This window comes from Glandiceps talaboti, chromosome 7 (genome assembly GCF_964340395.1).
Source record: "Glandiceps talaboti chromosome 7, keGlaTala1.1, whole genome shotgun sequence".
Taxonomy (NCBI): domain Eukaryota; kingdom Metazoa; phylum Hemichordata; class Enteropneusta; family Spengelidae; genus Glandiceps; species Glandiceps talaboti.
This window is the reverse complement of record NC_135555.1, coordinates 23,420,929-23,442,077: the sequence shown is the minus strand read 5'-3', so window position 1 is coordinate 23,442,077 and position 21,149 is coordinate 23,420,929. Positions and strand designations below refer to the sequence as shown.

Genomic DNA, 21,149 nt, shown 5'->3' with positions numbered 1-21,149 from the left:
CAAAAAACATTCGAACAACTTGTGCTTGAATAGAAACTGAAAGCACTTTAATATCAATTGTGTACAATAAACAATAACGTTGTTTCTTTATTTCTTAGTAACCATAAGATGTATGTCGTTGTTTGGACTTCGTGATTGTGTTCTGACTGAATTCGTATCAACTAGCCTGGTTAACATCGGTGTATCGTTAAACCCATTTGTGTGCAGTGTAGTGAAATCTAGTTATAGGAAAGGCTATTGATATTTGACGGAGATGAGAAGAAATCAGGGGTATTGACAAGTTACTGACAATTATTTTCAGTTTTTGCTTTGTTTTTAATGCTTTTCTAAGTTTACTAAAAAGCGTACCTCTGCTTATAATGCCAGAGTGGTATATATTCAGTTTTATTGAGACATGAAAATACACGAAATACTGTTTATTTGAAAATAAAAAAATTGAAAAAGTATATATTATTTTGAATATATAGTTGACCGGTTGTGAATGTACCGAATATTACACACCAGTCAAGCACATGCACGTTGATTTGACACACCTTCTACACTAATACGAACAGTGAACCAGCGCTTAAGAGGAACCAAACTTTTCATCGAGAATAGAAGCTCTGATGGACACTTGAGGGCGCCCGATTCCTCAGATGGCGCAAGAGTGGTGATACGTGAACTAATCAACTAATCTGCAGTTACTTAGTGAATGGATGCAATCATACGTCAAATCACTTTTCTTCAAAATGACTGATACCTTAGATCCATTCATACCGTCATGGCGATACAGTAATATTAATGATTTTTGTTGTTTTCAGGTAAAGGGGTTTTGCTAGTTGTTGTTGTTGTTGTTGTTGTTGTTGTTGTTGTTGTTTTGATAGAGTAGCATTTATCACCTTATATAATTATGACATTCATCTGACAGGATGTCAAATAACAAAAGAGAAATGACCGGGTAAATACAATAAGAGGTCTTCATGATTATGACGTCATTGTGTCTTCTTGCCAGATTACATCAAAATGATTCCACAGCTTCTGTACGTTTTGCATAAGGAAACAATGAAGTGACTCAAATTCAAAAAAAAATACTCGTAGAAACAATAATGGAACCCACTGAGTAGGAGTTCGTGAGAAATATACTAAACCCAATACCAGGATAATAGATTATTACTCTGAGCTAAATACCTCTCTTTGGTCATTTGACTCAAATGGAATTATATTTTAACGTATAGAAATACAACGACTCATCAAGAAGATATGTTATTGAATTACGTCACAATAAAAACCATGTCTGTATTGCCTCATATCAGGTACCCCTCAGTTTAATTCAAATCAAAGAACTATACAATTCATGTTCACTATATATATATCAACCACACAGATTTCATAAGAATGTTTATGGGTTCAAGTTACATTATAGCATTCTATTCTATATCATACGAAGGCTCCAATTTGCAATCATGATAGAGAAGATATTTTTAATTTCTCGTTTCCATATAATAAATGAATGGAAAAATAGAGAAGAGAGTACCATGCCAAGTGATTTAGGTAGCATTTATCGTCTGGCTATTGTTATTTGGTTTCCTTTTCTTAACACGTACCGTCCAGTCAATATAACGTGACGTTCCATTTGATATTTGGCTGTTACAACGAAAGAAAAAAGTAAGATGATTTATAAAGGTTGCAGCGCATAAGCAGTTCAAAGTTTTTAGCATTGAACTTTCGATCTGTCTTGGTTGTTGATCCTCATCGGAATGACAAATTCCACACCTACAGCTGACCACTAGGTGGCGGTATGACAGGCTGATATAGATGTTATAATTAATTAGTGCGGGGTCCCCGTCTCTGTTGATCTTGGGATTGTAGCGTCTGCACCAGGTGTCGATAGCCTCCCTGATCTTCCTCGCGGGAAAAACCCGATGATACAGTTTTGTTCCTCACAGATTTGCGATGTTCCTCGATCCTGGTTTTCAATTGTCTTTCCGATTCGCCAATATACAATTGATCTCAGTCCTTACAACGAGCCATATATATCACCTTTTCGTTGTATTTTACAAGCATTATCATCCTCTATCGATATGTGTATTTGTATATCATGTCAACAATCCTAGTCGATCAGGTAACGACAACAAAATAGCATCTTCAGAAAGTGAACGCATTCCAAGATTGATTCTTAGCATATTGCCATGGTGATACATGTATTTATTTGGATATTGATTATACAAGTCGTATCTTTTTAAAGCTGTCAGCTGATACTATCGATCAAAAACTCGCATAGTTATTTTTGAAATACAATTCAGCAATTAAGGTGTGTCGTGGTGGTATAGAAAGGAAAGATTTAGACGTTCGTTTGATTTATTATAGATTTTTATGTCACAATTTCATAAAATGTTCCGCATTACTTTTCCAATTAAAAAAGAGCTACGTTTACGGAATAAATGAAATGTAATAACAATCCCAAAAGTAAATCAGGTGAAAGTTCAAGATGCAAACCTGGCGATAAAATTTCACTGAACTGCTAACAAGACAAGTGTGACCCTTTCACATTTGTGATATGTACTTGCAAGAACAAAACAGAGTCACTGTCACCGTCAGGTAATTTGTATAACAAATGTTTAAAAAATACAGCACAGTTTCCATATTTCATAACAAAAAGTATGTTTGAAACATCTACGATTTGTAAAACGTTAGTATATTAAGTTGTAAAAAGTTAGTATATTCTTTCTCAAAGTCTTTTCCCCGAGAAAGGTTGAAGTTTCGATGGAAGACTTGCATGAATACCATTGGTGGTCTAGCTTAATAGAAACATTTCATCAAAATTCCATCTGCCCCCAGTTCCTTCCCACCCTCATGTAATCACTACTCATGCATTAAGCAGGTTTTTAAATCTTGAATATTAAATAAACTGCACAAACTTGCCAACAAAGGGATAGGGCAATTAATATGGAGAAACATCTGTTGCTGGCGAACAAACTGCGAGTCTCAGAGAGTATTGCCCCCCCCCGGCATACAACTGACCAATTTTCACAATGAGATGTGAATCAGAATTTTTCATTTTTGCCACACATTCAACATAATTCTCCCTAATGACTATATGTGTAGCCAGAGTAACCAAATAGAGACACCCAGCGTGTGTACTGGAAATGTACTATCAAAGTATGGCAGTCGCTGTTACATTATAAGTACTCCTATGCTCAGTTATGTTACTGGCAAGAATTATTTATGTGTGCTTTACAGATTTCATTGAATTGAAATACACTCGATCCTCTGTTCAAACACGCATACTCTATTTTCACATGATGGTAACATAGAAAACTATGCGGTGGGAGTGGTTTCTAATTTTAAGTACAGGTATTAGGGGGACATAGTTCAGAATGTGACATGTTTCCATGGTCACATTTGTTTCTTGGAGAAACACTACTTATATCACTACATGGGTTTTAAAAAATCTGTGATAAACAAGGAACAATATACTATTAGGACTGTGTCCTCTTCATGAGTAAATTATCTACAGCAAACAGCGTTCACTTAAAGCTACAAAAGTTGGAAACAATCCAGATTTTGGCTTATGATTGACTGTGTTGCCGTCAATTAAGCCATGTTTAATCATCGATCTCGGTAAGAAGATTATCATAGTAGTTGGAGAACGATATAGGCCAGTATAATATGTTAAAGATAAGAAAAGCAACAGGAAATGCAATCCTCGAAACCTTCTCAACAGTTACCGGGCGTACATGGGTAACCAGCCATGTTGCAAGAAAATAAACTTTGCTTTCGTCTCCTTCTTCACTCTTTCCATTTTCCGGACTTTCAACTTCCATCTTCTCTATTCCACCTTCACCAGATTTCTGTCTCCAAAGAAATTAATAATATATATATAGTTGTGCGAGTAAAATATTTTCTGCAAATTATTACTATATTTAATTGCCACGTGAGTTATAACGTTTGACTTCAATTTTCAAAACAATTTAGGAGACATTTCTGATTCAAAAGATTTACATTGAAGTTGCTTTGATGTTATAAAATGTAAAAAACAATAACAAGAATGATTTATCCTACGAGTGTCCAGGTACAACATTTGCATGCTGATTGGAGATATCCAGTACACATGGAAACATTAATTGAATTGTCACCTTTTCCTTTTCTGCATTCTTGGCAAGCTCTTTTCTTCTTTTCCCCTCAGTTAAAAGATAGTTGACTAGAGCATACTCAATAAGGGCAGCAAAGACAAACCCAAGGCACATTGTCATCCATACATCAATAACCTACAGTTGAAAATGAAATACCATGTAAATGCATCATCATGTTTGACACTACGTTTATGTACTGATACCACCATGATTTCTCTTGGTAAATGGCGCTAAATGTAGTTTTATAAAGAAAGAAAGAAAGATAGCCAATTCTAGTGTTTTTACATACGTTCACTCGAAAATATGTAATTGGGGACAGCGGTAGGATGTAAAAGTTTGACTTGCTAAAGTCACTAAACTTGATTTTTTTTGGCATTACACATTATACAGATTGTCCAAATGTGACAAGTAATCAATGTCTTTTTACGACATTGTGCAATATGGTGGCATTCTTTCAGAGAAGTCATAACAAAACAGCATTCATTACCATGTAGTGAAATCTATCATACAAACACACACACACACACACACACACACACACACGCACGCAATACTATAAGCCTTATCTCTCTCCCTCCCCCTCTCCCCCTCCCTCTCTATCTCTCTCTCTCTCTCTCTCTCATAATTATCTGTTTAACTATGACAACTTAATGTATCTGTTATACATATAGATTTAATTGAATACGACTGAATCTGTCTTAACATATCTTGTCATTATCGATCACTCATTACTTCTGATGTAATATTAATTACCTTGACATAGGCAACACTGGGTAATCCATTTCTAACGCCAGTACCTTGTGACGTCACTGTAAGTACAGTTGTTATACCAAGGGCAACTCTAGCGGGCGCTGCTTCAGGATTGATCCAGAAGGATAACCAGGAAATGATGACGTAGACGGCAGTGGGGATAAATGTTTGAATGAGGTGATAGTCATAAATACGACGTAGTAGAAAATAAGCCCTCAGAGCACTGAAGTTACCTGCAATAAAATAATAATGATAACATTGGTAAGGTCATGTGATCATGTCGATCATGATGATTTACACTTGACCAGGATCGCAGGGGTTGAAAGAGGAAAATCGTAAGTACATGTCAAATTTATACATAAGCACCCACCTGTTGTGTATGTTTTGTTAAATGCTATTGTCTTGAAAGTTGGATCTTTGAATTCGGCAATCTCGATGGATTCGTCTATTTCAACAGGATCCGTTTTTGTCCATGTCATTATCATGTCTTTTGTACGATACCCGTCTGGTGGGAAAATACACATTCATACAGAAGTTAGATTGTGTGATTTAATGCATGTATCGTGTATTTTATTTATGTTATTGTTACACATATTCATTCGGTTTAATCGTGTCCTCTCTTTTTTCGTAATATTATAACATGTGGATTGGTTGGTGAGCGAGAGAGAGAGAGCGAGCGTGCGTGTGTACGTATATGCATGCACGCGTGCGTGCGTGCGTGCGAGCGTGCAATAATAACTTTATTTGCCATATGCTAACAAAGCATTGGAAATTGATTTTTCACATGAGCTCATAAAAAAGCAAAGCGGAAATAAAACTAAGAATATGAAAGAATGACACAACAGACAATAAAACACACACGATACTAAAAACAATATTAAGACAGGTTTTATTAAAACAAGCGGTATATGTCTATGTTCGGTTTAAAATACGGATCGCAGATGGATAAAAACTCTTCTTAAAACGTTCTGTTCTTGTTCTGATGGTCCTATACCGCCTACCAGAGTGTAAAAGTTTAAAGAAATCATGTGCTGGGTGGCTAGAATCCTGAAAAATGGTTTTTGCTTTGTGCATAGTACGTGACTTATAAATTGAATGGAATGATGGCAATTCTGTGTCAACGATTCTTTGTGCTGTCCGCACAACCCGCTCAAGTGTATTCAATTCATCCTTGGATATATTATTGAACCAGACTGTGATAGCATATGTTAAAATACTCTGTATAAAATTGCGATAAAAGTTGACTAGAATGGAATACTCATGCCAATTTTCTTCAAACGCCTCAGAAATAATAGACGTTGTTGTGCCTTCTTTACCAGGAAATCAGTATTAGTTTGCCAAAACAAACGATTTGAAAGTTGAATGCCTAGAAACTTAAATATAGAAACAATTTCAACTGTTCTATCATTGATGTTAATCGTAGCATGATTCATATTGCCCTCCCTAAAATTGATGATTACTTCTTTGGTTTTGTTCATATTCAGTTCAAGATTGTTGACACTACACCAGTTTGCCAAATTTGCAATTTTACTCCTATACGCAGACTCGTCATTATCAGTAATTAAACCTATGGCTGTGGTGTCATTGGCAAACTTTACAAGTAAGTTTTCGTCATACAAGGGAGTACAGTCATAGGTGAAAAAGGAGTACAGTAAAGGACTTATTAGGACACAACCCTGAGGAGCTCCTATATTAAGAACTAATGTAGAAGATACATTGCTATTAATTTTAACAATCTGTGGCCTATCATAGAGAGAACGTAAGATCCACCTACACATGGAATGGCTAATTCTAAGGTCAGAAAGTTTTAAGACTATGACAGTGACTGCTAAAGAGTACACAGATTATTTTTGGTAGATGGGTTATGAATGTATGTATGTATGTATGTATGTATGTATGTATGTATGTATGTATGTATGTATGTATGTATGTATGTATGTATGTATGTGTGTGTATGTGCGTGTGTGTATTGTTCTTCTCTTTGCAGCTATCATCCCTAGCCTCTTGACACAATATGTGTTAGTCGTATATATCAATATGGGTTATAAATCTAAAGTAAACATAATGACAAATACAGATTTTATCAGATAACTGTTGTTTTGGATTTTTCTAAACAAGCTATTTTGTGCGACAAGAAAGGCTTAAATGTTCATTGATGAAGAACACGATTTGACTTACAGCTTTCCATAGTCAGATGACAGAGTTGTACATCCATGGGATATTTTCTGAGATCCATATTGCAGGCTAGTGTAAGGCTAAGTCTGTAAGAAAGAAGATTGAAAAAGAAATGCAAATGTTTACTTTTCTCAGTTAACCAATACTTTGCTGTTTATTTACACTCAATATCATGTGTACACCTACTACGTTTCTATCGATCATGCATAATGTACAAAAACTGTCTTTGAACAAGTTTAGTTTACAAATGACAGTAACAGTCCCATTTTATCAAGACTTGCGATCGCGATTGTTCAAATGTGATATGAGACAAAAATATATGATAATTAATGTTCTATTATTGTTGATCAACACTAATGCTCAATACCACTTTTTACGAAATATTTGATGTCGTTATTTCATTGTTTCACTGACCTCATGCTGAGTAGAATGTCTCCCCTTGGATAGATCCTCAACGCTTCATTTTTCACTGTCAGATCATGCAATTTGCCACTTTTTTCGTTAATGAAGAACATGTCAGGGACCCATATTTTATTAGCCAATGAAGGACTAACACTTAGGCTACGTCCAGATGTTCCATTGTATTGAAGTCTTGGATCGTTCCATCGTTGTCTAATGAAAACCATCAGGTTATAATCCTAAAGGAAAACACATCAAGAAGTATTGCATTGAGTACCATTTCACATTTCTTTTCAGACCTCCATCGAGTTAGTTTGATAGACCTCATCGTATAATTTATTTGTTCGTTTTTTTTTTAAACTAAAGGTCATTTTTGTTATGTTAAATTTAAAATCATTTATAGAAGAAAGCTAATAGTGTTCCACAACACAACATTATATTATATGGATGCACAAGATTTTGAGTAATCTGCATTATTTAATCAGATCATTCAGTGATTTGAAAAGGTTCGTCGAGGTAAAGAGTGGCAAGGTGAATGCAAGGCAACAACATCAGTACCATTTGTTATCGAGTTTTAGTACATCATATTGGTATATGTAAGTTAATATATATGTTAGTATGATAAACTCGTTCTGTTTACACTGAAAAGCTATCTCGACTGATTGTATTCCATGGCAAGTCTTGGTTGATTATAAAGATCAGTAAAAGTACTTCCCTTTCCTACGTTTGTATGTGAAACAGCTTGGTTAAGGGGTGGAGGTCGAATATAAGCAAATATTCACTACCCTAAAATGGCAGTTAAAGAGAAGCAATACTTGTGGTGTGAATTCACTATGTTTAATAAAAACCTGGCTGTTAAATGAGATAAAATGCGTTAGTTTGATTCACTTATCAGTATGATGGAGCTGGCATTGATCTAAACTTAGGCAGAAGTGATTTTATAGGCCATGCTTGGCAATTTTCATTAAATGCATTGTCGACTGTTTATATTAGTGGTATTTTACAATAATACTAGCAGTTGACAATATTTTCAATGCAAGTTTCCTAGAAAGGCCTATAAAATATGGTGAAATATCAAGGTATCCTTTCTATTTAAGGTACTTACCAAAATTTGGAAGTAAATAAGTGATTGAAAATAACAGTGAAGCTATATTACTGGTGTAATGGAAATATTATGTCTTGAACGAATGAATAGTTGCAAACTGACGCTCTGGACTTGACAAAGAGCAAAACATGAACATTATCCATAAAGGTGAGATGCAACACACATTGTGATCAGATACAACTACTTTACCATTGTAGCTGCAACAGTACTAAAGCCAGCAACGATACGAAGATTGGTATTAACCACAACTGGAGGACCTGTAAAGAAGAAAAAGTAATTTCATACTGTATTTATCTAGTATTGATGGGTTTTATATTTGTGTAGGTAAACAACATAACAAGTTGTTATGATTCAGTCCCATTCTCCCATACATACAATTCAATACATTATTTTGGCTGAAATGTGTAATTTGTCTTCGAATGTTATCAATCGCGTAGAATAATATTTATACGAGACTTAATTTAGCAGTACATTATTCTTTTCAACACAAAATAATATGTAATTTACAATCTTGTGAGCTGAATTTCAAGTGGCTTTTGTGGGTATTTTTCTTGGGGGGGGGGGGTTAACATACGGAGTTGGCTCATATATTATAGTGTCTCATTAATTCACGGTTTCGCTTAGAGGATATGGAGTTGAATGTAGTGGTCATAAGGATGACAAATTGAACGTTTTATTCACAAAATAGACCGGCACGAGTCTCTTCGTGATTTTTGTCTCATAATCTTTTAAATGTTTTGAACTTGTTATTCAAATTATTTCAAATTTCAGGAAGGAAAATGTGGTCGATTTTTGAATGGCACCAGTCCCTTGGGAGGCTACAAGTAATGGGGAGGGGGGGAGTTGATCACAATTTCCTTCCCGAAATTTGAGACAAAAAATCTCCCAAGGGACTGGTGCTAGTCTATTCATAAATAACTTTATTATATTTTCCTACTTGAAACAGCAATGTGAATCATCATATACCAAGTCCTTGTTTGTAACAAAATAAATTACCAACACATTTTTACAATGTGTAAAATATTTGTTATTGTACATACAATTACAAACTGTTCAGACACTTTCTAGCTTTTTACAATTTATTGAATTACAAACATGGACTTGGTATATGTTGTTTCGCAATGTTGTTTTTTTTCAAGTCGGAAAAAATAGAGTTGTTTCATGAATAAAAAACATCTAAAATAGATAGCAATTTGTCATCCATATATGACCACTTTAGGATGGCAATATGAATTCACTGAGAAAGGGGGGAAATGACTTTACACGTATTTAGTCATACGGCATTAGTTTATATAGACATGTACATTTGCATACGGGACTTCTTACCTTGAGCATTCGGTCTTATTCTCATATCAGATTTGTTGATGATCGAATCCAGCACTTTAGTAAGCTCCGAGTCCAATATCTTCTCCCCATCACCAATAGGACTTTCATCGTCAATCCAAGCCGTTGTCGACATACCTGCTTCGGTCGTTGACTGTACATCGCGTTCAAATCTACTGAGAGAAATCCAAGGACATTTATCAGCTTTGTTTCATGATACAAATAAAGGTTATTTCATCACAAGCAGGAAATGTTACTTGTTAAACATTTCGTCTAGACTCGATTGACTTTCAGTGGACTAAGGGTTCTCACCAGGTGTTAATGGCGTCACGTGGATATTGACCAATGCGTCGGAATTGAGGCCCTGGTGGTATGCGTGTGATGTGACAGTTGCAACCCCTTCTCAATTCACTGTAGGCTTCTTCTTTCGGACATAAATTGCCCCCTGCCACTTCCTATATAGATCCCTAGTCTCCTTATGCATTGTTTGGTACCCATCAAATCCTGCAGGTTGCTTGTGAAATATAACCTTTATTTATACTCAGAGAAAGATAAAACAAATTGTTCGTATAATAACCTTGAATTCTAGCAATAACAAAATAACGCGTGTGGCTTGATGATAACGTTGCAGAAAAAATGTCGTAATCTTTTTAGACCACAGCGCGTCTCTGAAGAACATCACGGTTTATTCGTGCGGTATTCAAATACCAAAGACAAAGTATATTTCACCATGCCCTAGTTGTGGTATTCTGTTGACAAGTGTTATGACAAAACTGAGCAGAAGTAAACCCTAAGAAAGGTCGCTTTCATAACTTAACAATACATGGTGTACCGTAATGTTTCATAAGTTTTTAAGAATTATCTGAGAATACATGTCTGGTGTTTTCAGTTCCTGAGCTATTTACGATATTGTAGATCTAATTAGAGCCGTTGAATAGTTTTAGCATTTCAGGAGATGTTTACTGAGGCCAAATAAAAAATAGCGTGTTTCCTATAACACGACCTACCTTAGTTTAAACCATTCACTCTAAACGGTTTTCACATGCAAAAATCTAAAATTATGACAATTTACTTCTATTTGCATTTTCTTGCCAAAGTATCTGTGGTTACTTTTTTTAAAATCACATTCTCTGGAAAAAGAGAAAAACTACAACGAAAACCACAAAGCCTGCAACAAAACGCCTGGCTTGACAAAAATCTCATTAACAGCGTTTCGTCAATCGTCTGGCGTGACAAACATCTTTACCAATACTGTTACACTTTCATTGTGTGAACTACCATTATCTTAGGAGATCATCGCCAAATATGTACGTCCCTGGTAAACTTAAGGTTGGCGCATTCCTTGAGACATTCAATTGACTAAAATGAATCAATTGTAATTCAGTTCTTGTCGAGCCAGACGTGTGGAAATATTAATTAGAGTGTTGTTGTGCCAGACGAGAAGATTTACAACTTCGAAGAGATAGTTTGTCTAGCCAGACAAAAAGCTGTAGCAATGTTAGCGAGATTTTTGTCGAGCCAGGCGACGTTTTGTGTCAGGGTTTACGATTTTCGTCGTATGTCATTTCAGTCTATAACAGCACAGTCTGCATAATTATTATGTTTTTCTACTTCTGAATCACATATAATTGTCTTCGTTTACTTCTTGTACACCTCATCAACTCTTACGGAAGTATTGTGACCAATGAGTATCTTGTCTTTGGGTAGAACTGATTAAAAAATATTAAATATTAAATTAAATAAAATTCCGACCTTTTTTCTGAAGTCATGTTATTGGGGGAAATGTTTTTCTTCTCATTTCTGCCTAAACAGGTTGATACATTTTACTATCATTCCATTTAAGCTTTTAATCTCTTATTCCCTTTAATCTAACACACATGGGTCACTTCTTTTAGTTACCACACTATCAAACAATTCATGAAGATATATAATCCTGGTGCTATCACCCAACACACTTGTAACTTTATCTGTTCTGCTCTTTTTGATTGGCATTCACCTCACATAACAAGTGTAATGTATGCATGTCTCCAATGTGTATTTTTCACTCTGAAATGTCAGTGTAAGTTGAACGTCTTGAATGTGTATCACATTATCAAATAATTGAAAATCTTTCACTAAGAATGATTCTTGTATGTAGGGCTATCTGACGCCTGTAACGACATCTTAGTACACAAATAGCATGACATTTACATATGTGACTTAATTAGTGATGGCATATACTACCATTACTTGGTAAAAACAAAACTTTACTTTAAACAGTCTAAGAGGCCTCCGTAGACAAGTGGATGATCATGAAGAGGAACTAAATTTTCTGAGGATCTATTTTTTAATTTCTGGTACCTTTGGCCTACTCCGTGATATTCATACATGTGATTATGCCATTTCCCATTCCGAGCATCTAGCTACGACATATCCATGTATGAAATAACGGGGTATTTAACATAACCACCAAGTATCTGTGTTTTCGCTTAAATCAGCTAAGTAAACTTAAATTGCCAAACGAGGTCAAAGGTCGTAAATATCATCGTATTGAACAGCATAATCAGCGTTTGTTTTCTGCCCAGATCAATAATAAAATACTTTTCCTTTGCTGTGTTGTCAACTAATATTTTCTCTGTTTTGATGAATTAGATGAACTGTAGATTAAGCAGATTGATAATTTTTACTAGACCTAAATGGTTGTAATGACTTGTAAAAGGTTACATTAGTACATTGCCATAAAACGGACATAACAATTATTTATTTCTAATTACATAAATTGGCACTCCATTAATAATAATCAGTCATTCCAGTAGCGGTAAGTTAGACCGGTAATCATTGATGACTCGTCTTTGGCGATATATATATAGGATTTATATCCGCTTGATTTAATTACTTTGTCTACCCGAATTTAATTGATTTTATTCTAGGTCTCCATACATGATTGCGGTAACCATATCTCTAGCATCACTTCTAAGCTTGATATATCCAGGATAGAGCCAGTTGTTTAATGGATATACGCAATGCAAAAGCGCACTACAGTATGTTAGATATGAGGGAAGGGTATATATTTAATTTACAAATCATGTAAGATTTTACAGCTGCATGGAAATGCATGCAAAGTATTAACGCTATCTTGAGGCAAAATGAAAAATTCAACATGGCTGCCGATTGAAAGAAAATACTGGGAGGATCAAGATCTTAGATGAAAAATAACAGGTTTACCAAGATATCTATATCTAATAAAGAAGTGTCGTCCAAGCAAGATGTATTTTGCTTTTAACAAGCCATACTTACTGTCAGCAAATGTAAACACCGTATCTGTGACGAGAAGTCAAATAAAAGGAAAACGCATCCGATGGTAAGATAGAATGAATACAGGCAATCCCTAAAGATAGCATGTTGTCAGTTTGTTCTTATAAGAGGAATTAAACATCACTGCCAACCGAATCTCAATGAGTTTATAGTTAGGTGTATTATGAATACTACTTGGTTCTGGCACAAGCCGATGATTGTATTTTCATGCCCTATATGCTGAAAAAGAATGCAGTGACTACTAAACGAGTACAGATTTTGGCAGATCGGTATGTATGTATGTATGTATGTATGTATGTATGTATGTATGTATGTATGTATGTATGTATGTATGTATGCATGCATGCATGCATGCATGCATGTGTATGTATGTATGTATGTATGTATGTATGTATGTATGTATGTATGTATGTATGTATGTATTTATGTATGTGTGTGTGTGTGTATGTATGTATGTATGTATGTATGTATGTATGTATGTATGTATGTATGTATGTATGTATGTATATGTGTGTGTGTGTAAGTAGGTAGGTAGGCGGGTATGTAGGTATGAGTGTATGTTTGTATATATATATATATATATATATATAACTCGGTGAGTATCAATCTGCTATAAGACAGTGCTCTATACCGCAGTGGCAGAGCGTAATAGTTTTGGTAGTACTGGAACTCTTTCTTGGGTGTAACTCGGAGTTTCACGCATATTGCGATCATCAGACACTCAGAGTGTCTGATGATCGCAATATGCGTGAAACTCCGAGTTACACCCAAGAAAGAGTTCCAGTACTACCAAAACTATATATATATATATATATATATATATATATATATATATATATATATATATATATATATATATATATATATATATACATATATATATAGGAAGTCAGTGGTAAGATTTAGACGAAAAACCCTACTTGATTTTCTTCTACCCTCAACACACACACACACACACACACACACACACACACACACATATATATATATATATATATATATATATATATATATATATATATATAATATGTTTCTATATATATGTGTATCTATGTACTAAATCTGTACATTTGCGATGGAATACTTGATCCGATATATTAAAACTATTCTAGCTATTTCATATATAATAGCAGACGTCAGGGACATTCTAGTTTGTTTCCTGCTGATCTGATATGAGGGCGTTATTGTTGTCATATTCAATATTAATATAGTCTATGGATTCGGGTGGGTCTTGAGAAAGAGAAAGATTCCTCAAACCTTACTTTAAACGATGAATGTTATAGAGATGAGTAGATCGTCTCAAGATCGATACATATACAGGTGTTTGGTGAGCAATGACTCATTCTAAGTTTTCATGCAGATATCTGTCTGATAAAGATATAGTAAAACTAACAAGCTAAAATATTTGACCGACTTAAGTGTACATATCAAAACGTCTGGTACACGTCCACATAGGTTATTATCCATGTAGGGAATACACACATTCGCAAGAAAGTAAAGATCGTGTTACCTGGAGAAGATGATTACATTACCATTACATGCAATTGGATGAATCACCTCGGCACAAGGGACATGTCAGAAGTTAAATCGGTCAGATTGTTAAAACCAAAAACAAACTGTGAAGCCATGGCAAAGATTTCTAAAAGGTTAATATGATCTAGGTAGGGGAATACTGTTTCAAGCTGTGTCAATAATAAGTAGAACACAGTACACGTCTAGAATACATACACAATATTGGTGAGACAGTTAGCACTATGCAAGAGATTTGTGACTGAATACTGTCATTCGCAGAATAACGTGAAATTTTGAAGTTCGAAAAAGAAGACTCGTGGGTTAACTGACACAGTATTATTAAATCAATATATCGTAAGCGTTTTTGTCTTTGTGTCTTTGACTCGAACTAACAACATCGTAAGCTCGGCAGCACACATCTATCCTTAATATCACGTGACCAAATACTTGTTCCATCTATGATCAATTACAACTCGTAACACACCAGTAAAGCGTTTATCTGGTTTGCCACAATAGTTTATAGAATCCATATCAAGTGCAAAAGTATATGGTTTCGATTGTTTAAGCCACCGTCACAGTATGTAATGTATCTCAATGTAAGTAATGTTAGATGCACAAAGCAAGTAAACTGTAAATGACTCGATTGTAAACATAGATGTCATAAAAAATCTCACTAAAAGCAAGATATTATCACAGTGGTGGCCTTATCATCACTGACACTGTAATCAGTTGGCTGTTTAATAGTTGACGATATTGCTTAGGGCACATACTAATCTTATAATCAGAACTGTTAAAACAATGTTATTTTACACTTGATGTCAATGCTTAGTAAACTATCTTGGCAAACAGGGGTAATCGCTTTAATTGAGTGTTACGGCTCGTATTTGTCTGTCTGTCTGTCTGTCTGTCTGTCTGTCTGTCTGTCTGTCTGTCTGTCTGTCTGTCTGTCTGTACGATTGTTTCCGATAGACAAAACTGACCCCAATGTGCCTGAAGTACCTAGTATACAATAACGATGTTTTTTGTAGTGTTTTCCATTTCGTTGATTATGAATAACCTATGTTTCACATTTTCTCTTTTATTCAATTCACAATAAACTCAACATTACAGAATCATTACTAATTTATTTATACTGAACAGGCTTCAATTTGTGAAATTAGATCTGCTAATGCCTACATAGAAATATAAAATACTAGTCTACGCTTATATAACAATGTTTTGTTCTTAAAAATGTATCGACATCCACACTGAATAAAGAGATGCACGTGCCTATCAAGTAAATTCGATATTAAGAATGGCAAAATGCTGAGCGACACTTTTTTTTTTTTATTTACGTACAAAACAAAGAAGTATACAGCACACGAGGAAAAACAGAACGAAAAGAATACTAAGAAAGGCTAGAGAAAATTTGACTTGCATCCAAAGAGTTTGATTTTGTGGAAAAAAAAAAAAAAAAAAAAAAAACAAACAGAGCGACACTTTAACAATCTATTAGGGTTGGCAGAGTTCAAGCGGAACGTATATTATGACCTATATTGTGGTGCAAGCTGATGCACTTTAGATCTCTTTAAAAGTCAGGAAAGGTGTAAACCCTATTACCATTACTACATTAAGGGCGATCTTTTTATTTAGTCCCTTTCTATATATCTCATTAATTTGCAGTTCAATAAACTTTAGCGTATGTTCATAACACTCACTATTGAATTCTGAAGTTGTATTAGGTAAAAAAAAATACGTCTGTTACGGTTCAATGTATCATGCGATATGAACGGATCGGCACTTCCGATAAAACGAACAATAGAAATTTATTTAATGGGAAAAACCCACAGACGATTTGAAATCCTTCAAACTAAAATATGAATTGATTTTTACTAGTATGTGTATCGTGCGTGCATGTATTAAACCGGTTGTATTCCACGTGACAAAAATATCACTCCATATACTAAATGAATTTACTTGTTGATTTGTAAGGACACTTGGTGTGTTTTGTAAAGCCATTACGTGACCTATAGTGTACGATTTAGTTCATAAAACACGTGTACATATGCTAGTCTCGAAGACTTTTACGTGACGTGGCATAGGTTGGTGTTGATGTTGACAAAGGTGTCCTTTATTTTATACGGCAATGTTTTACTCGGGTGAGGTATACTCATCCCCGGCCATCATATGCGTCATAGGACGACTGGCAAGGTCATCTTAGTAACGCGACTGACTTTGCTTACAAGATACAATATTGTTTCTCTGCATTTATCGTCCATCGCTCTCCATTCGTCGTTTATATCAATATAGATCACGGTGTTCATTTTCTTAGACATTGCCGCCATGACAGTTAAGAGTGTTTTCCAGATATATCGTAAGATTGAAAGTACCTTATTCATTTATATTTATTAAGTAATACAACTAGACGAATGAGTCAATCTGTAACTGGCGTGTCGGTTTACATAGAATATAGAAACAACATTTATTTCAATCTGCCAAGCTTGTATATCTGTCACTTACTAGTGCTATCATTTTTACTTAAAAATAAAAATTATACCATAATACCCGTAGCTTAAATTAGTATCAGAGATGTACAGGTTATTTCGAAACAATATTAAGCAACAGTTTGTTTATGTCTGTCAATCCCCTCATGTCAGTCAAACCCCTTATGTCTGTCAAGCCCCTCCACTGTACCGAAATACCATAGATAGTCCTTTAAACCATTTATCAATCCTGTATTTGTTCTTTACACATTAATAATTATAACCTAATGAAAATCACTTTGTAAATTTTCACGATGAAATATCTGAACGAGGTCGCGTGTACGATATCGCATTACACATGAACGGACTTCCATTCGAGATGAAAGTCTTCTATTAACCGCCTGCTAAAGCACAGCAGGAGCACAATCTTTCCCTTAGGTTCCATTTTGAAGGTTAAAACGTCCATATATACTAATCGTATAATAGCTTTACACAAATGACTCTTAAGAGTTAAATTGATAACCACACGCAAAGAGAAACGCAGCTGGTTTAATTTCCGAGAGTCTTGCGCTGACGAAAGCTAGCTGTTAAACTGGCTCGTAAAGAACCAGAACACCTGCACCGTTGTTTGATATATAGGGCATATGAAGATTTCAATCTTAAATTTACGGCAATATTAATCTGTAAGATCAAACAACATTAATATGTTGATGATCTAATTCTTAGACCACAGCATTGCATATAAGGGTCGTCATTTCCAAACATGCAACTTAAGTATGTCATGAGATGTACGTTGTCGTTTCTTTTTGATTTACATAACTGAGGGGGGACACAGTCAGTCAGTAACTTGACATGTTTTGATGGTTACTTTTATCCCATAATGAAATGCATTTACACCATTATATAACGACTGTCATAATAATTAATGTCCAGCAAAAAGGTGTTTTAATGACGTAATTTATTTGGTACCAATGAATTCGAAACATACCTCAATCTCGGTTACAAAACCTCTGTGAATACATTTACCAACCTCTGTAATATTGTTCCCACTCCTACTTGCTTCTACTTACGATTTAGAGCATTTTGGCAATACATTTTATACAGTGAAATTTATAATCGACACTCGGGTATAAATATAGATTGCCCCACGGTGACATTAACTTCAAGTGTTCAGCACATGGCGTTGATATTTATATTTACACAAATAGTCTTTTTTATTTTGTTCGCCGATTGAACTTAATATTCAAACAATCGCTTATGTGTTAAAAGAAGTCGGTGTTGTGCTACTAGACAAGCTACGATTCCTCATCACTGTCATAAATAAAGTAACACCATATTAGTGGCAAGGGGTTCGTTGTACATGTGTATAGCTATATTTATATATAAAAAATATATTTTCGCAGGGCACGTGTAACTTGTCTGACATGTCTGCGCTAATTTTAGTCTTGCATACGGTTTGCCGTCAATATAATGAACGCAGAATATATGTGTGTGTCAACATGATACATACAATAATATGATAAATGACCCGTAACGTAATGTTATACCTAGAATTATTTTTAATATGTGATTCCTGCAATATTATTCTTATTGAACAATTGCTGGTATTATTTCGTATGGCTTTTATGTTAGGTTATACATTTTTATGGCCATTTTTAAGTAAGTAATAATCCTCTCTAGATATTCTTAGATTAGAAAACCAGGCCTCAGGATAGTCCAACATGTAAAATGCCCACGTTTTTATATCCTAGCACATATTGGTTTACATAATTGGAAGTTATTTTCTTGCATTGCATAAGGATGGGTTTTAAAGGAACTTCCAAGTAGAGCATCATGGACTCTCTAATTTACTCTATAATTTCTTTTTGTAAATACGAACTCATCTACAGAGATATCCTTAGCTTGGGAAAAGCATGCAATTCAGTTTAAAAGATCCAACTGATATATCGTTATGACGTCACAAAGAGAAACCCTGTCGACCTAGATGTTGGTTGCTAGACAACAAATCTATAAGTTGAATGGCAGTGACTTCGCAATGCAAATTCACTCAGTCATGATTTACCTATTAAGAACTTCCTTCAAATTTCTTGTCATATGTGTGTATTTTACATCAATTATGTCCACGTTATACCATATCGCGTCATACAGAAAATGAAATTATTTATAGGGGTAAAAACATGATAAAACCTCTTCGTGGTGCATTTAAGATATACAACCATTTAATAATAGCGAATTTTGCAACTCTGACAGACGGCTGTCATGGTAATCAAATTTAGTACACAGAGGAAGGGGAAGTAATTATGTTCAAAATGACGGGATGCGAGGGGAAACATAGATATTGGATTTAAAAGGAAATAACGCATATTCAGTTATTTGATTATCGATATAGCAAATGGCGACACTCGACTGTAACGTATATAATGTATACCTCATAAAGTCAAGCCGGCCTGTTCTGGTTATTACTTACAATGCAACCCAGTCTATGCCTGTATATAGAACATGATCGTGATGGTACCCGTAAAGCAGTTCTTTTTAAAAGTGCATATAGCATAGCGATTCTAGTTGATTGCTTTCTACTTATCCCCAGGCATTTTTAGTTATGTTTGTGACATTCGTATCAGAGAGGTATCCTCACGACATAATTGCATGTTATATTTACCAAACCATTTAACACCATGCATAGTTCTCAGCGTCTGTATACCATATGATAGATAATATCTGTTCACGGAAAGCCTTGACCACAGATGTCTTGTTATCATCGATCGTTCTCACCTTATATGCAATTAACAACAGTTGGGGGTGAGGGGTGAGCTTTCAAAGTAACTCCCCACACATGACGTCAATGGCGTCTTACAACGCATCTAACTTCCGCGAAGCAATCATGTTATTTCCTGTACTGTGTACAACAAATTTAGCGTGCAAAAACACATCAAATGGAAATTTTGCTGTGTACGTTCAGAATGCTAATCGCAATGTTGTCATATTTTCCGATACTGCTACTTAAATCCATTGGACAGCGTACATGCCAATGTTCTGTGGACACTACATACATCTTAAAGCGATCAACGCTATTGTTGCACTGTACATGTGCGTTTAGTTTAGCTACCAAGTATAATAATCGAATGGAATTACCTTAAATAGTTGCCAGCAACAGCAGTTTTGGTCAGGAGAGTAGACGACAAAACAACACATGCCAAAAAAAGGGAAAACGAATGGTCTGAAATCCCCATTTTTTTGCTGTCCAACTGTCACTGTAATGATGTCCTCCGATGACAGATCTAGAACCACGCAAGAGATTGTACGCGGTATTTTAAGCCAGCAGCCAACCTGCAAGATCGTACATGATTGGCTGTTTCCATTGGCGGGAAATTGTCACGGCTGTGTAGACCCAACGGCGGAAGAAAAAACGTCACTTGATCCATGCGTTAACCTCACTCAATTTATCGTCTGACGTCAGTATTTTGATATCGCACACAACACTAGTCAAACGTCAAACCCTCGAAAGGGACTTATGTCTAATTTTAAATAAACACTGACAATTTACCGACAGAACTCTGTTCTTGACGTTTGAACGATTTATGATATTTGAAGCTTGCTCGGCAATTTCCTCAACGCAATTCGTTTTCGTTCGGTTATCAGTATAAACGAATTGGAATAGAAACCAAGTATTGAAATTCAGCAAGATTAATTTCATTTTAATACACACTGACAACGTATGGTAGAATCAGAGGCAGACACTTAACTCAATATTAACAGTTAGACACATGATATTCCCATAGAATAGCAGATTGAAACTCTCAAACGGGAAGTTCACATAAACATGATAAACATACTAAACCATGTATATACAAAACTCTCGTCAAATGGATCTCCGAAGGCGAAAAGTGATTGTAAAGCGATGAAGTCCTTGCTAACGTTTATTTTTTTATATTGGCTGTTCTATTTAATGGTTACAGTGGTACTGATATCTGGAGTTATATTGAAATACTATATTACAGAGATGTGAATTATATATAT

The 21,149-nt window shown here is 35.0% G+C and overlaps 1 protein-coding gene across 2 annotated transcripts; it reads right to left on the bottom strand.

The window, feature by feature from the left end:
• Nucleotides 1–1,366: 1,366 nt before the first annotated feature.
• On the bottom strand, nucleotides 1,367–20,403 carry LOC144437412 (glycine receptor subunit alpha-2-like). 2 transcript variants are annotated; one of them, XM_078126342.1, is made up of 9 exons: nucleotides 20,265–20,403; nucleotides 9,868–10,040; nucleotides 8,731–8,798; nucleotides 7,452–7,675; nucleotides 7,041–7,123; nucleotides 5,233–5,367; nucleotides 4,866–5,095; nucleotides 4,116–4,247; nucleotides 1,367–3,830 (listed from the first exon to the last, which is right to left on the bottom strand). In XM_078126342.1, the coding sequence occupies exons 1-9, from the start codon at nucleotides 20,360–20,362 to the stop codon at nucleotides 3,585–3,587; spliced, it is 1,389 nt and encodes a 462-aa protein (XP_077982468.1). In that variant the 5' UTR covers nucleotides 20,363–20,403; the 3' UTR covers nucleotides 1,367–3,584. The 2 variants fall into 2 exon arrangements, with proteins under 2 accessions (XP_077982468.1, XP_077982469.1); XM_078126343.1 differs by having other exon boundaries at nucleotides 9,868–10,037.
• Nucleotides 20,404–21,149: the final 746 nt, after the last annotated feature.

What these genes read in the sequence shown, in the direction of transcription:
- LOC144437412 (XM_078126342.1), bottom strand. Translation starts at nt 20,362, where the DNA reads ATGGGGATTTCAGACCATTCGTTTTCCCTTTTTTTGGCATGTGTTGTT. An exon ending in AATAAGACCGAATGCTCAAG is followed by an intron (nt 8,799 to 9,867) that starts GTAAGAAGTCCC and finishes TCTTCTTTACAG; the next exon opens with GTCCTCCAGTTGTGGTTAAT. An exon ending in GTACTGTTGCAGCTACAATG is followed by an intron (nt 7,676 to 8,730) that starts GTAAAGTAGTTG and finishes GTTTTCCTTTAG; the next exon opens with GATTATAACCTGATGGTTTT.